At 53.6% G+C, this 16989-nt stretch overlaps 1 protein-coding gene across 1 annotated transcript; it reads left to right on the forward strand.

Annotated features, from left to right (window-relative positions):
- Window positions 1-301: 301 nt before the first annotated feature.
- Window positions 302-15162, forward strand: LOC126030157 (complement C3-like). The gene is made up of 25 exons (XM_049788339.1): window positions 302-465; window positions 619-823; window positions 3008-3170; window positions 3311-3381; window positions 3468-3556; window positions 3703-3785; window positions 4115-4202; window positions 4972-5074; window positions 5178-5298; window positions 5574-5689; window positions 7360-7500; window positions 7603-7815; window positions 8232-8444; window positions 9328-9486; window positions 10487-10616; window positions 10984-11064; window positions 11309-11506; window positions 12057-12174; window positions 12443-12528; window positions 12629-12768; window positions 13922-14125; window positions 14418-14469; window positions 14589-14675; window positions 14768-15018; window positions 15109-15162. Exons 1-25 carry the CDS (start codon window positions 395-397, stop codon window positions 15160-15162), a joined length of 3237 nt encoding a protein of 1078 aa, XP_049644296.1. The 5' UTR covers window positions 302-394.
- The last annotated feature ends 1827 nt before the right edge of the window (window positions 15163-16989 follow it).

The following is a 16989-nucleotide window of genomic DNA, read 5'->3' on the forward strand; positions in this document are numbered from 1 at the left end:
GTCAGAGGTGAGGCTTGTAGCTCCACTAGCCAATCACAAGCACTTTCAGGGCTCCACACCCTCCCCCCAGAGGATTTCAGCCAGGTGGGGGGGGGAGAGGATTTAGGGGAGACCCCAGTGGCAAAAGCCCTCCCATTGGGCCACTCAGAACCCCCAAAGATGGGGTTGCAAGGAGCACTTCTCAGTGCAGCTGTGTCCAGCCCCTTCTTGCCAGGTTGGGCTGAGAAAGCGGGGACACTCCTGCCCCCATGGGATCTGGGAGATCTGGTCTGTTTAGATATTAACTCAGCCCAGCCAGGCCAAGGCAAACAGGCCACAGCTGGGGCAGACAGACCAGGGGACAGATCCCAGGGCCTCACACCACTGTCCCGTCCCACCCCACCTCCCCACTACCATGGACCCAACCTGGCTCCTGGGCCTGGTTCTGCTCTTCTGCTGGGGTCCCTCAGCCCAGGCTGAGCCGCTGTGAGTCTGGGAACGGGGGATAGGGTGGGCTGAGGTGGGGGTCTGGCGGGGTTCTCAGACTGCAAACTTTCCTGGCTCGTCCTCAACCTGCCCTGAGTTCTCCCCAAACAGATACCCACTGCCTCCCACCCCTCTATTTGTCATGGCACGCAGGCTGATGCTGGTAACCCCACGGGTGCTGCGGGTGGGGACCCCGGAGAAGATTCATGTCCAGGCCCACTCGGACTCCAGGCAGCCCCTGACCAAGGCCCTGGAGGTAACTCTCAGCATGTTCGACTTTCCCCTAAAGAAGAAGATTGAGTCCCAGCAGCTGGTCCTGGAGCCCCAAAACCACTTTATGTTCCAGGCTACCGTGACGGTAAGCCCTGTGTGGGTGGAAAGCCAGAGAATTCATCAGCTAAAAAAAAGGGGGGGAAGATTGGTGGCTATAAAGACCACTTCATTGAGGAGGGAAGTCCACCAGTTTGCAAGAGGGGTTGGGGAGGAGTCTTATTTTTGTGGCCCTTGGAAAGAAATGGAAAAAGCTTCTTGTTATTCTAGTCGTATTTTTATCCCCATCCCACAAAACCGGTACCTAGTCTAAGACATATGCATATTCATGAAGCACATGGATATATATACATATTCATAAAACAGCGCAACCATGAAGGAAGAACTTAGTACCATCTATGGAAAAGATCAGAGAAGTGCTCTAGGGCTGTTTTTAAGATGGTGAAGTATGGGCCGGAAAGATAGCATGGAGGTAGCGCATTTGCCTTGCAAGCAGAAGGATGGTGGTTCGAATCCCGGCATCCCATATGGTCCCCCAAGCCTGCCAGGAGCGATTTCTGAGCATAGAGTCAGGAGAAACCCCTGAGCACTGCCGGGTGTGACCCAAAGCAAAATAAATAAATAAATAAATAAATAAATAAATAAATAAATAAATAAATAAAAGATGGTGAAGCAGAGCAGGGAGTGTGGAATCTAGAAAAGGACTCCAATGCGAACCTCCAGTCAGGTCAGAGCCCTGGGATCCTTATCAGCAAAAATTCTGACTTGAGGGCTTGAGGGAAGATAGATCAGAGGGTAAGATGTGTTTGCCTTGTATTGTCCCCAGCACCCCAAGCCTCCCCCGAGCCTCACTATGAGTGATCCCTAAGTACAGAAATAGTTGGGGCCGGGCGGTGGCGCTGGAGGTAAGGTGCCTGCCTTGCCTGCGCTAGCCTAGGACGGACCGCGGTTCGATCCCCCGGCGTCCCATATGGTCCCCCAAGCCAGGAGCGACTTCTGAGCACATAGCCAGGAGTAACCCCTGAGCGTCACCGGGTGTGGCCCAAAAACAAAAAAAAAAAAAAAAAAAAAAAAAAAAAATAAATAGGAAGAATTCCTGAGCACCACTGGGTATAACCCAAGACCAAAATAATAACAATAATAATAATAGTAATAATAACAATTAAAATGATGGTTCTGAGGAGATAGCTCAAAGGGCTGCTGCACATTTTGCATGTGGAACCCCATATTCAGCCTTAGTCCATGGCTCCTAAGAAATCAAATGGCAGGAATCCACTCCCACACCTGCAGGATGAGAGAATTTCAAGTATAGCTTGCAAACGGCCTTGTGGGGCTGGTGAGATTTTTAGTATTTGTATTTCAAGTATATGATATATAAATATATTTTATACCAGAAAACAATTTGGGGAGTCACATCTGGCCATGCTTGTGGATTACTCCTGGCTCTGTGCTCAGGAATTACTCCTGGCAGTACTCAGGGGAACCATAAGGGACGCCAGGAGGCAATCTGTGTTGGCTTTGTGCAAGGCAAGAGCCCTCCCTACTGTACTATCGCTCAGGCTCCATCAGTAAAAAGTTTGTCAAATATAATATATAATATAATACAATGTAATTTAATGTAATGTTCTTATAATATGATATAATAAAATATAATTAACATAATGTAATGTAATGTATAAATCAGGAGACTTTAAGCAAGGCTCTGGCTTTGATTTCCCCAGTACTGAGAGTGGTGGCCCTGGAGCGCCCCCTGGTGTTCCCCAATGCTGCTGGAGCCTGGCAGGTGTGGTCACCTGCCCCTCTAAACTGTGCTTGATCCCCAAATCCAAGCAAGTAACAGAAATAGTTGAAATCCGGAGCCTGAGAAGTGTGAAGGCGATGGGTGTGGAATGCCCAGATGTGCCCTCTTCGGATGGTCTTGCCACACTGCAGCCCCGTGTCCCTTTCACTGCAGGGGGGGGGGGGTCTCGTGGCCCAAGTCCCCGCTCCACGTCTGCTTTTTAAATTTTGGGAGGGGTCACACCAGGCAGCACTCAGGGGTTCCTCCTGGCTCTACGCTCAGAAATCGTTCCTGGCAGGCTCGGGGGACCAAATGGGATGCTGGGATTCAAACCACCGTCCTTCTGCATGCAAGACAAATGCCCTACCTCCATGCTATCTCTCCGGCCCCTCCACTTCTGCTTTCGAGGAGGGGCTTTGCATCGCCTTTGCTTTTCCCCGTTCCCTCCTATCCTCCACAGAAGCTTGCTAAGTGTAGTGTGTCTCTCCCCAGATTCCTGAGAATTTAATCTACCCCCCAAAACCCGGCCAGCAGTACATCATCATTCAGGTCACCTGGGGTTCCTCCATCCTGGAGAAGCCCGTGCTGCTGGCCCCCCACGCTGGCTACATTTACATCCAGACTGACAAGACCATCTACACTCCAGAGCACTTGGGTATGTGCTGGCAGGCAGCCAGGTCAACCCCCCAGGCTCCCGCAATGTCCTCCTGTAACCCTCCCCTAGGGCCCCCAAAACCTGCCTCATGTACTCTTCACCCTATTACCACCCTGCACCCCTCTCTGCCTGCGCTGCAGTTCTTTACCGAGTCTACACTGTCAACCACAAGATGGACCCCGTGACCCAGTCCATCACTCTGGACATCAAGGTTGATGGGTGGGCAGGTTGGAGGGGGGTGTCCCAGACATGGAGAGTCCAAGCTGGGCCCGAATCACTTGCTTCCTCTCCTGGCAGAACCCTGATGGGGTCACAGTGTACAGCGAGGACTTGATGCCCAAAGAAGGCGTGTTAGTGAACTCCTTCAGCCTCCCGGAGGTAGTCAGGTACATCAGGGGAAGATGGAAGGATGGATGGGAAGATGGAGGGATGGATAGAAAGATGGAGGATTGAAGGTGGAGGAATGGGGTGAGGAATGGAGGGACAAAGCGACCCCTCTCTCCATACCCCTAAATTTGTGTCATCACCTCAGTCTGGGGACCTGGAGCATCGAAGCCAATTACCAGAACGCACCCACGCAGAAGTTCTGTACAGCCTTTGAGGTGAAGGAATACGGTAAGGGGAGGGAAGGGAGCTAATGGGGGGAAGTGAGCAGCTGGACTCCAGACTGCCCTGCTTCACCCCCCCCTCCAGCACCACACCTAGTTTCCCGGCTACCTCCAGGGGTCGCCTGAGAGCTTCGGGGTACACTCGGCCCCACTGCCCACTCACTCACAGGCACACACCACTAGGATGCACCAAGCTTCCAATCAAGGGTCCAAGGGCAGGTGGGCAGGAGAAAACCAGCCCCTGTCTATGGTGTCCGGGTCCCCAAAAAATTGCAGGACTCAGGGAAGGAGGAAGGGGTCAGTGAAAAGCTGAGGGTGCCTCTCTGCTCCCCACAGTGCTCCCATCTTTTGAGGTCCAACTAAAACCCAACACGACCTTCTTCTACCTCAAAAACGAGGCCCTTGGGGTGGACATCCTTGCTCGGTGAGTGCCTATCTCCAGCTGCCCTGCCCAGATCCCCTCTCGGTCCAGCCAGAGGAGCAGGATGCCAAGACAGAGAAAGAGAAAAACAGAGAGAAAAAGGGGGAGACAAAGAAGCAGCAGCTGGGGTGTAGGGTCCAGTGAAGATGCTCCCTGCCCTCCGAAGCAAACTTCGGCCACCTACACTGTCCCCTTGAGGTTTTCCAGACCATGGTACAACCTTCCTCTTTGCCTCCTTCTCCACTTACTTTATTTGGGTATGTGTGCCAGTCAGGGTGCTTGGACCCTCCCACCGAGGGTTTCCCAGGAGCCACTTTGTGGTCCTAACTATATTTGGAAGGTCCCCAAGAGGTTGCACAAGCAGGCGCCTTTGCCTCTGGTGGCCTCTTCCAGCTATCTTCACGGTGCCCCAATCGGAGACCACCACAAACCAGTAAGGCTGTCAGGACTCTGACTGCCATGTGTTCTTCCTCTATCCACCTTTTATCTCTCTCTCCTCTGCAATGTTTTGTTTTCGGGGTTATACCTGGCAATGCTCAGGGCTGACTCCTGGCATGCTCAGGGAGGATGCTAAGGATAGAACCCAGGTTGGCCGCGTACAAGACAAGGCCCTCCCCACTGACCCATTGCTCCGGCCCCAGCCATGCAACCATCTTAAGCAGCCAGGGGCCCTGGTTCCCTCCCAGAGCTTCCCTTCTTTCTCTGCAGCCCCCTGAGGCTGGGGGAGCCCCTCAGAGCCAGCGAGGCAATCCCTCCACTCCCACCCCCACAGGTATATATTCAACAAGCCAGTGGATGGACATGCATTGACCATCTTTGGGGTGCAGCAAGGTTCCCAACGCACTCCCATCCAGAGCTCCTTGCAGAAAGTCGAGGTGACTGAGCCCTGATTCTGCCCAGCCCCACTGCCCTCCAGCCCTGTCCTCTCCCATACCCCAACAAATCACCACCTTGTCCTCACTCTCCTGGCCCAAACAGATCTCCGAAGGCGAAGGTCACATTGTGCTCCGTAAGGACATGCTCACAGCCGTATTTCAGGGTGCAGAGAACGACCTCCTCGGGGCCTCTATCTTTGCCAACGTCACTGTGTTCTCCTCTGGTAACCCCTTCTTCACCAGCACACCCCACACTGAGTTTGGGACACAGACACCCCTCTCCTATTGAGGATCATGTGATCTTGGTCTCACGCCCCTGTTTCCTTGTCCGACAAGTGATGAGGTATTAGAAGGGTTTGGGGGGAGGAGAAGGAGGCTCCCCTTCCCTGTACACATCCAAAGGAGGTCCCCACAATATCAGCAATCCCTCACATTTTTCCTCAGCCCGAAACAAAATGTAGCCTCGTTCACTGCCATGACCCTGTTCCTGTTCCTCCAGGTGGTGAGATGGTCCAGGCTGAGACCTCAGGGGTGAAGATCGTCCGGAGCCCATATAACTTGAAGTTCACCAGGACACCCCAGTATTTCAAGCCCGGGATGCCCTTCCATTTTCGGGTCAGAGTCTGGTTTGCTCAGCATCTAGACCTCCCTCATCACAGAGTCTGCCTGCTGCTTCCCCCAGTTCATCTCCCTGAGCTCTAGGCACATCATGCTCCCCAAACCAATCCTAAAATTTCCTCGACTCTTTTTTTTTTTCCCTTAGTTTTTGGGTCACACCCCGCAGCGCTCAGGGGTTCCTCCTGGCTCTACGCTGAGAAATTGCTCCTGGCAGGCTCAGGGGACCATATGGGATGCCGGGATTTGAACCACCATCCTTCTGCATGCAAGGCAAATGCCCTACCTCCATGCTATCTCTCTGGCCCCAAATTTCCTCGACTCTTATTTTCTCTTTATTGTTTGTGGGGATGAGGGCCACGCCTGCTGGTGCTCAGAATTTACTCCTTCCTCTGTGCTTAGGGATCACTCTTGGCAGGGCTCAGGGAACCCTATAAGATACCAGGGATTGGGGCCGGAGAGATAGCATGGAGGTAAGGCATTTGCCTTTCACGCAGAAGGTCGGTGGTTTGAATCCCTGCATTCCATATGATCCCCTCAAGCCTGCTGGGGGCAATTTCTGAGCACAGAGCCAGGAGTAGTCTCTGAGCGCTGCCGGGTGTGACCCAAAAACAAACAAACAAAAAAAGATACCGGGGATCGAAACTGTGGGTTGGTTACATACATGCAAGGCAAGTGCCCTCCTTGCTCCGAATTTCCTCCACTCTGAAAACCAGCCTTCCTCATACCTAAACAAGCAAATAAACAAATAAACAAGCAGGATGAGAAGGTGATTCAGCCAGGGAACAAGTTAGCTTTGCATCCCACAGACCCTGGTTTGATCTCTGATACCATATATATTTCCCAAGCCATCGCCAGAGGTCACTTCTTCGTTTTTGTTTTTTGTTTTGTTTTTGTTGTTGTTGTTTTTGGGCCACACCCAGTGACACTCAGGGGTTACTCCTGGCTATGAGCTGAGAAATCGCTCCTGACTTGGGGGACCATATGGGACATTGGGGGATCGAATCGCGATCCATCCTAGGCAGATGCCTTACCGCTTGTACCACTGCTCCAGCCCTTTTAGTATTTCTTTTTTTTTTTTTTTTTCTGTTTTTGGGCCACACCCAGCTGTGCTCAGAGGTTAGTTCTAGCTCTGTGCTCAGAAATCACTCCTGGAGGGTCGAGGGACCATATGGGATGCCGGGAATCAAACTCAGGTGGGTCCTGCTTTGGAAGCATGCCAGGCAAATGTCCCACCACTGTACTAACACTCCAGCCCCAAGGAGTCATTTCTGAACAGAATCTGAACACCGAAGGATGTGGCCCAATTCCTCCTCACCTCCCCTCAATAAATGGTGATGGATCTTTTGGAACTTTTAAATATCTATGGACCTTTTAAAGGCACGGACAAGAAAAGAATGAGTGCTAGAAAAAAAGTTTGGGACACCCTTAACCAGCCAACTTGGTGCCTCATATTTGCATCTATACTTTTGCTAATTTTGGGGTCACACCCTGCAGTGTTCAGGGCTTGCTCCTTGTCCTGTGCTCAGGAATCATTCTTGGCAGTACTGAGGGGACCCTATGGGATCAAACCTGGGTCAGTCATCTGCAAGGCAAACGCCTTCCTCGCTGAGCAATTGCTCTGGCCTCAAAGGAAACCTTCATCGTACCTACCCCTTGTTCTACTCCAGGTCTTGGTCTCAAACCCTGATGGGTCCCCGGCAGTCCATGTCCCTGTCCAATACCAGAACCAGCATGTGCTCACCTCAGCCGATGGAATAGCCGCCTTGACCATCAACACGAATGCAAATTCCCAACAACTACCTATTGTGGTACCTGAGGCAGAGAGGACAGGGGTGGGGGAGTGCAGGGGTGGATCTGGGAGGGTTATGGGGAAGTTGGGGCATTCACTCTCTCTACTCCCTCTCCCCCAGGTGGAAACCGCTGACAAGTCTCTCCAGCCAGAGGAACAGGCATCAGCCAGGATGATGGCTGTGCCCTACAAGACCCAGGACGGGTCTGGGAACTTGCTGCACATTGAGGTGAAAACATTGGGCGCCGAGGTGGGCAGCAGCATCCAGATGAGCCTCCACACGTTGCATCAGAAACCCGAAACCCAGGACCAGATCGCATACTTCACCATCCTAGTGAGAAGGCTGGGACTTTTTTTTGTTTTGAGGGCAAACCCTGGTGGCACTCAGGGGTTATTCCTGGCTCTGTGCTCAGAAATCACTCCTTGGGGGGAACATATGGGATGCCGGGGATTGAACCCAGGTCTATCCTGGGTTGGTGGCATACAAGGCAAATGCCTTTCCCACTATGTTATCACTCTGGCCCCAGAATCTACCAACACCAATACCTTCTTCCCCTAGAAGAACCTTTACCTGAGCTTTACAGGAGCTGTCCGATAGGGATAAAACTCAGGCCAAAGAGACTAACCCAGAGGCAGCAGTCACTCTGGGGCTGAATCTAGTCACTCTTCAGTCTGGGTAAAGGCATTGGGTGTGCAGGGCAGGGTCAGGGAGCTTCTGATCTTCTTAGCTTGGGTCTCTTTGCTTCCAAGGTGCTGAGCAAGGGCCAGATTGTGAGTGCCAAACACCAACCAAGAAGTCCTGGGAGCATCTTCACATCTGCGATCATCGATGTGACCCCAGAGATGCTGCCTTCCTTCCGAATTGTGGCCTTCTATCTACTGCCCTCCTGGCAGTCAGGTCAGGACCCAGAACTGGTGTCCGATTCCTTATGGATCGATGTGAAGGACAGGTGCATGGGGACGGTGAGTCGCACCTGCTGAGGCTGCACAGAGCCTTCAGGCACCAGGGAGCCTGCCCAGTTGACTGACAATGGATGACAAGACAGGGGTGGGAAGAAGAGAAAAATGTGGCCATAGAGCTCAACCTGGCCAGAGAGATAGCACAGCAGTAAGGCGTTTGTTTGCCTTGCATGCAGCCCACCCAAAATGGACAGGTGCTCAGGTTTGATTCCCGGCATCTCATATGGTACCCTGAGCCTGCCAGGTGCGATTTCTGAGTGCAGAGCCAGGAGTTACCCTTGAGTGACAACAGGAGTGACCCAAAAGCCAGAGAGAAAAAAAAGGAGGCTGGAGCAGTGGTGCAGAGCACTAAGGGATCTACCTTGCCAGCGCTAGCCTACGACAGACAAACAATAGTTCAATCCCCTGGTGTCCCATATTGTCCCCCAAGCCAGGAGGTATTTCTGAACACATAGCCAAGAGTAACGCCCTGAGTGTCACCAGGTGTGGCCCTCCAAAATAAATAAATAAATAATAAAAAAAGAACTCAACCTAAGGGCAGGCGCAGCAAGGAGGGTGCTTGCTGGCACACAGCCAATCCAGGTCCAATCGCTAACATCCTATCAGGTCCCTTGAGCTCACCAGGATTGATTCCTGAGTTCAGAGCCAAAAGTCATCCCTGAGTATTGCCAGGTGTGACCACAAAACAAACAAAAGCAAAAAACAAAGTGTGGGGAACTCACCCCGGAAATGGGGACGTTGCGCACAATTGCGTGTTGTTGAAATCGGGCTGGTGGGCTTCCTTGATGCTCCATCTAGGCATTATGAGGGACGAATTTGAAAGTGGGCTTACACAGAGTGGGCCTGGGTTTCCCATGAACCCCTCTGGTTCTCTTTTCTGGATCAGCTAAAGGTTGAGTTTAAAGAAGAATTTGTGCAGAGTTTATCACCGCAGAGTTCCGTGGACCTGAAGGTGACTGGAGATGCAGAGGCCAACGTCTGGCTGCTGGCTGTGGACAAGGCTGTCCATGTCCTAAACAGCAAACACAGACTCACACAGAAGAAGGTGAGAGGACATGAGATTTAGGACAAGAAGCTGCCAGGAGATTTTTGTCCAATTCTCTTTTATTTTAGAGCCACACCTGGAGGTGGCTCAGGGCTGACTTCTAGCTGCTATCTACTCAGGGATGACTCCTGTAGAGGCTCAAGAGACCCTGTGAAATGATCTAAAGGGGATTGAATCCTGACTGGCTGCTTGCAAGGCAAGCTCCCTCCCTACTGTCCTATCTTCAACTCCAGTTGCCTGGAGAGACCTAGCTGGAGTCATTTTTTTTCTTCAGCTCCAGAAGGACAACATCAGGGTGTGACTTAAAGGACTCGGGCACAACCTTTACATGCAGGAGGTCTGGGCATAATCCTTGGTACCATAATATTTCCTGAGCACCTGAATATCAACCCTTTAGCTTTGAGTAGCCACTGAACACTGCTAGATGTGTCCCAAAAGGCTAATGAACTTCTGAGTGACAGAGTGGGCACAAGGTTTAAAATGCTGTCCTTTCGGGGCCGGCGAGGTGGCGCTAGAGGTAAGGTGTCTGCTTTGCAAGCGCTAGCCAACGAAGGACGGCGGTTCGATCCCCCTATAGTCCCCCCAAGCCAGGGGCAATTTCTGAGCGCTTATCCAGGAGTAACCCCTGAGCATCAAACGGGTGTGCCCCCCCCAAAAAAAAAGATGCTGTCCTTTCATGGGACAGAGTGATAATATAGTGGGTAGGACACTTGCCTTGCACGCAACTGACCCAGGTTCGATTCCCAGCAACCCTTATGGTCCCCCGAGTAATTCCTCAACACAGAGCCAGGAGTAATCCCTGAGCACTCGCTGGTGTGGCCCCCAAAACAAAAACAAAAGGTTGTAAAGATTGAAGAAGCTGGTTTGTATATCATAGAGATTGGCAGGTACTAAGGGTTTCAGATGTGGCAGTGGAAAGAGAATCCTTGGGGACCATTTCAGGGTGTGGAGGGAGGCTGGGAGTTTTCCTGGCTCTATCCCCAGCTCTTTCCACCACCAGGTCTGGGATGTGGTGGAGGAACATGATATCGGGTGCACTGCAGGCAGTGGGAAAGACAGACTCGGGGTGTTCAAAGACGCTGGCCTGGACTTCAAGCTGAGCACCGGAATGGACACCAAGGCCAGCTCAGGTAGGTATATGCAGAAGGTGGGCCCGAAGGAGACAGGATGTGTCTCCACAGGGCTGAGCTGAGAACCAGGCTCCTGCCTGGGACAAATCACAAGGCCCGAATGATAGGACAGTAGGAAGGGCACTTGCCTTGCACATGGCGAACCCTGGTTCAATCCCTGGCCTCCCAGAGGGTTCCGTAAACTCATCCAGAGTGATTCCCAGAGCACAGAGCCAGGAGTAGACCCTGAGCACTGCGGGTGTGGCCCCAAAACCAAAATAAATAAGTAAAAATAAAACAAAAGAAACAAAACCATTGGGCGTACAATCACAGCTCCAGAACAATCTGAATGTTACTTTGCCCTCTCTTTCTTCCCTCTCACCCCCAGACTGGCGATGCCCCCCAGAACCTCCCATTGTTCGCCGCCGCCGCCAGGCTCTGAAGAGGCTACAGGCCAAGCAAAATGCAGGTCAGAACTGAAACTGGCCCCAACCTACTGCATCCCTCATCGCCCGCACCAGAGACCTCGACACTTCCAGTGGTTTCTAGGAAAGGTGGAACCTTCCATCACCAAGCTGGACAGATGTTGGAGTAGAATTTCTAGCACAGTTAGATAGTTTCAAGCCACCATTTCAGCCAGCAAGCAGCCCTGGCCCTGGCTGGGGTGTGTGTGTGTGCATGCTCCCCCCATAACTCCTAACACCGCCCTGCAGTTGGCAAGTTCGAGACCCGGCTGGAGCAGCGGTGCTGTGAGGCGGGACTGCGGGAGAGCCCTGTGGGACTGAGCTGCGAGGAGAGGGCCCGGCATGTGCGTCCTGGGCCGGCCTGCGTGGCTGCGTTTCTCAGCTGCTGTCACCTGGCCGAGAATCTGACGCAGCAGGCCCGGGAGGAGCAGCTGTTCCTAGGGACAAGTGAGCACAGTACTGAGAGTACGGGGAAGTGGGGCACTGACATCCACCACATCTCCAGCCCTGCTCCCTCTGATGGGAGGGGCTGAAAACTGATTTCGCCCACAAACCGCCTGATAGGGAGAACTGAAAATATACCCTGCTGGGCCCGGAGAGATAGCACAGTGGCGTTTGCTTTGCAAGCAGCCGATCCAGGACCAAAGGTGGTTGATTCGAATCCCGGTGTCCCATATGGTCCCCCGTAACTGCCAGGAGCTATTTCTGAGCAGACAGCCAGGAGTAACTCCTGCCTTGATTAGTGTCTGCTAGGAGGGCCTGAGAGCAGATTCCGCCCCCAGGAGGGTCTGATAGGAAGAACTGGAAATATCCCGCCCACAGGGGTCTGTCTGTTGGAGGGACTAGAAAGAGGGTCTGGTAGGAAGGATGGAAAGTGGTCCCCACCCTCAAGAAAGGGGATGAGGCTTAGAGTCTATCCCATCGGCTCTAATTTCCTGAAAGGAGACCCACTAAGGTTGTGGTGGAAGGAGTTAGCATGGAGCCCTGCCCCTTGCAGGTGATGATGAAGACGATGATGAAGATGATGATTTCTTCCAAGAAGACTTGCCAGTTAGAACCTCGTTCCCTGAGAGCTGGCTCTGGAGAAAAATCACTCTGCCCAAAAGTCAGTCAGGGTAGGTCGACTCTGCACAGCCCCCGGCCACAGCCCCCTGGCCTCTGGATCTGGTCCCTTCCAAGCACCACAAGCAATACTCGGCATCCAAGTCCCTAAGTGGAGTCCCCTGTTTGGACCCTCCCTGGTCCGCCTCCCTTGTCTTCTCCTGGGCTACCCACATGCCCCTCAGAAGGATCAGAAATACGTGGCCCCTCCATCATAGGGTTGGTGTGGGGCAGGAAGTCAGTGACGCCTATCTCTCTCTGATCTTTCTACCTGCCTCCTAGCATTTCTCACAGCATCTTCGGGATCTTCACACCTGACTCCATCACCACCTGGCAGCTGGTGGCCGTGAGCCTAAAGGCTGGACAAGGTGAACTTTCCCTTCCAGTCCAGTGCCAAGGAGGACCCAGAGAACCAGTGGTCCCTAGTCCCCCATGTGCTTCCCATATCAAGCCCTTCTTTCTCTCTAGGCCTCTGCATCTCGGAACCCTTAGAACTGACAGTTCAGAAGCTGTTCTTTGTGGATCTCAAGTTGCCCCTCTCCGTGGTCAGGAATGAGCAGGTCCAGGTGCAAGCTGTGCTGTACAATTTCAGAAACCATTTCGTTCGGGTAAAGACCCCCTCGGGCCCTCCTTGCCCTGTGAATCTGGGGAGAGCAGAGCTGGAGAGAGTAGAGGAGTCAAGCACTTGCCGGCAGTGCATACAGTCCCTGAAGCACTGCCAGGAGCAATCCCTGAGTACTGCTGGGTGCAAAGGCCCAAGGCTGCCAGGGCTGCAGGCCTCAGAGGCCCAAAGCTGCCAGGCCCAGTGCTGCAAGGTTCACAGGGGCCCTTGGAGCCTAGCTTCCAGGTGCAGTCAAGAGCCCATCCATGGGCATCAACATGTAGCAACAGCCTACCTGGGACGGGACAGAGAAAGAAGAGAGGAGAGAAAGAAACCAAGGACACTTTTTATTCCTCCTGACATCTAAGGCCTGCCACTGCTGCTTGGGGACTTCAGAGAGTGGGGTGGCAGAGGAGGCCCTGGTACAAAAAGAGAGAGAGAGGGGGGGGGGAATAGATACAAAGCAGGGAGCATCTCTCTGATGCTCTATCTGTGACCCCCTGAGGACCAGCAGGCACTGCTGCTCTGGTCACTATCGTAGGCCCGCTGCAACAGTCGAAGTGTTTTCTTTTATACCCAGGCGCGTATGACAGATATGAATCTGGCATGCCCAGGCTCAACAGTCATTACAGTGGGTACATCCAAAGCATGTGTCTAACTACAACTGCCCTTCAACTGGTGTGGCCCAACAATAACCAAACATTAAGAATGTTTTTAGGGGGCCGGAGCTGTGGCGTTCGAGGTAAGGCATTTGCCTTGCAAGTGCTAGCCTAGGATAGACCACGGTTCAATTCCCCAGCGTCCCATATGGTCTCCCCCATGCCAGGAGCGATTTCTGAGCACAGAGCCAGGAGAAACCCCTGAGCATAACTGGTAATGGCAAACACACACACACCACAGAAGTATTTAAAGTGGAGGTTGGAGGAGATCAAGCCCTATCACTGAGTCCTATCACTTGAGCCTTGAGAAAAGAAGTGACGGAGGGCCAGACAGGTATACCAGCTTTCCTGAGTTCACACAACACTGAGCACTGGCATCGCCCAACTCAGGTCCCCCAACCTACTCTGCCTTACTCGGATCCTCAGTGCAGTGGGACGGATGCAGAAAGGACTTTGCTCCAGGACTCCCACTCCAACATGCGTCCCCTCCCTGTCCCCCAGGTGCGAGTAGATTTCCCCCACAAGGAATCATTGTGCAGCGCATCCAGGCCGGGCTCCCCCTGGCGGCAGCGGGTGGCGGTGCCCCCCATGTCCTCCAAGATGATCCCCTACGTGTTCATCCCACTAGAGGCGGGCCAGGTGGAAGTGGAGGTGAAGGTGGGCGGAGAAGCCCGGGACCACGTGCGAAAGATGCTCCTCGTTCGGGTAATAGGGGAACTGGGGGTGCGGAGTCCTTGGGTCATTTAATCCCCAGGAAGTGAGGAGGGAGGACACCAGGACACTCACCCCTAGAGCTCTGGCATTTATTGGCAGATAAGGCCAGGGAGGCACAAAGCAGTTAAGTCACCAGCCCTCTGTCACACAGCAAAGGGCACAGAAAAGCCAGGATCTGGGGCCCCTGGGCTCTTCCTCGACAAATACTGGTGTCTCCCTAGAGCACCCCAAACTCTGTCCCTTTCATGTGTTATTTATTTACCATTTCCTTTGCTTTCCACAGGCAGGAGGACAGGTGAAGAAAAGATCCCACAGCATCCTGCTGAACCCCCAAGGTTGGTGGGAAGTGGGGGAAGGACAGGGAAGGGCTGCAGTAAGGGGTGCTGACCCTCACCCTGTGCCCGTCCCCCTTCCCTCCGACAACTGCGGGCGCCCTGACTCTGTGTCCCATCAGGACGGACCCAGATTGAAAGGTTGCCCAGACAAGAATTCCAGAACCAAGTCCCCAACACGGAAGCAGAAGTGTTCATCAGTGTCCAAGGTGGGAGAGTGGGGACAGGGATGGGAGTGCTAGGGGTGGGGGACTTGAGGGAAACCCCTGAATCTGGCCTGACACCTCCTTGTGGTTACCAGGGGACGTGCTAGCAGAGACGGTGCTGGGCAGCCTGACCCCCACAGAGACCCGGAAACTGCTGACCGTCCCCCGGGGATGCCCTGAGCAGACCCTGAGCCGCCTGGCGCCCCTCGTCCTGCTAACCCGTTACCTGGATGCCACCGGCCAGTGGGGCAAAGTCGGGGTAGAGCACAGGGAACAAGCAGCCAAGAACATCATGAGCGGTGAGTGTCCTCCCATACAAACAAACAAAAAAGGCCCACAAAAGGGGGCCAGAACTATAGCACAGAGGGGAGGTTACTGGCTTTGCATGCAGTGCTGACCAGGGTTCGATCCCCACTGGGTCCTGAGCTCCTGCCAGGAGCCAGCCGTGAGCACTGCCAGTTGCAGCCCCAAATCCAACAATCAAACTTAAAAAGGGTCACCTGAGTGATAGCATAGCAGCTAGTGTGTTTGCCTTGCACGAAACCGACTCAGGTTCAGTCCCTGGCATCCCATGTGCTTCCCCCCTCCCCATGCCTGCCAACTGTAATTTCTGAGCGCAGAGCCAGGACTGATCCCTGAGCACCGCCTGGTGTGGCCCCCAAACCAAAATAAAATAAAATAAAACTGGGGCCGGAGAGATAGCACAGCAGCATTTAAATGCCTTGCACCAGCTGATTCAGTACCTAAGGTGGTTGGTTCGAATCCCGGCGTCCCATGTGGTCTCCCGTGCCTGCCAGGAGCTATTTCTGAGCAGATGGCCAGGAGTAACCCCTGAGCATGGCCGGGTGTGGCCCAAAAACCAAAATAAAATAAAATAAAACAAAACTGAAACCCAGGAGTAAACCCTGGCCTGCTTCTTCGAATCACTCTCATCCATCAGCCTGTGCTGGACATGACCCCCCTCCCATGGCTGCACCCCAGGCATCCAAGCTCTATCTATGTATGCTCTGATCACAAGCCACCCCCAGGTTACACCCGAATGCTAACGCACCGGAGTGCAGATGGAACTTACCACACCAGCAAAGGCAGCCCAGGGAGCACGTGGTAAGAACCCCATGTGGATGGGGCCTGGCATGGCTCCCCAACCGGGGCACACCCACAATGGACGGGCATCGCAGGGTATGGCAAGTCCAGCTGGCCTGGGAGACATGAACCAGAGTGTCCGCCTGCAGCAACCCATCACAGGCTCCCCCAGGCTGCTGATGCCCCTGATATTTTGCAACACCCCTCCTGGGGTCCCCCTTCCGAAAGGCTCACCAGCTACGTGCTCCGGATCTACGCACTTGCACAGCAAACCCTCCCTGGGCTGGAGCAACACTCTCTGTGCGCCATGGCGCACTGGCTCAGCACCCACAGGCAGGCTGAGGACGGGCACTTCGTGGAGCAAGGCCCTGTGGTCATGAGTTCCATGCAGGTCGGTGGGACCCGCCACCCCAGGGTGCCACACCTGAACTGTAGAGGGAGACCCTGAGCCCAGAGCCAAGGCCAGAGGTTGGCAAGGTGCAGCCTCACCAGGCTGACTCTGCACCCACAGGGCGGCACCCAGGGCTCCGAGGCCTCCGTGTCCCTCACAGCTGCAGTCCTCATCTCCCTGCATGAGGTGAAGGATATCTGCGAAAAGAAAGCACCGGTAGGCATCAAGGCAGAGGGCGAGGGCTGGGACAGAAAGGGTCCTCTTCGAGGGCAGAGACAGCAGGGCTGGTGGCACCTGCTTGCTTGTGGCTGCCTCTGGTTCAATCCCTGGCACTGGCACCATTGACCATCCTCCTCCTTTGAGCCCTATAGGGAGGGATGGTCTCCTGGTTCAATTCCTGGCACTGGATTGATTCCTTGAGCACTGCCAGGAGTCAGACCTGAGCATGACTGTTTTGTTTTATTTTTGTTTTGTTTTTTTTGGGTCACACCGGCAGTGCTCAGGGGTTACTCCTGGCTCTATGCTCAGAAATCACTGCTGGCAGGCACAGGGGACCATATGGGATGCTGGGATTCAAACAACCATCCTTCTTCATGAAAGGCAAAAGCCTTACCTCTATGCTATCTCTCCGGTCCCAGACCTGAGCATTACTGGCTGTGGCTTGGAAACTTAATAGAGGGCAGGCAATTAGGCACCTGGGTAACACCCCTTCAGTTCCCAGTCCCCTCTTCCCTCTGACCTCCACCCCTGTCTCTCTGACTCCACAGAATATGCCCCTCAGTCTGGAGCGAGCCCGTGGCTTCTTGGAGCAACGTCTGCCCCACCTGAAGACGCTCTTTGCCA

This window comes from Suncus etruscus, chromosome 15, assembly GCF_024139225.1.
Source record: "Suncus etruscus isolate mSunEtr1 chromosome 15, mSunEtr1.pri.cur, whole genome shotgun sequence".
NCBI classification, from domain to species: domain Eukaryota; kingdom Metazoa; phylum Chordata; class Mammalia; order Eulipotyphla; family Soricidae; genus Suncus; species Suncus etruscus.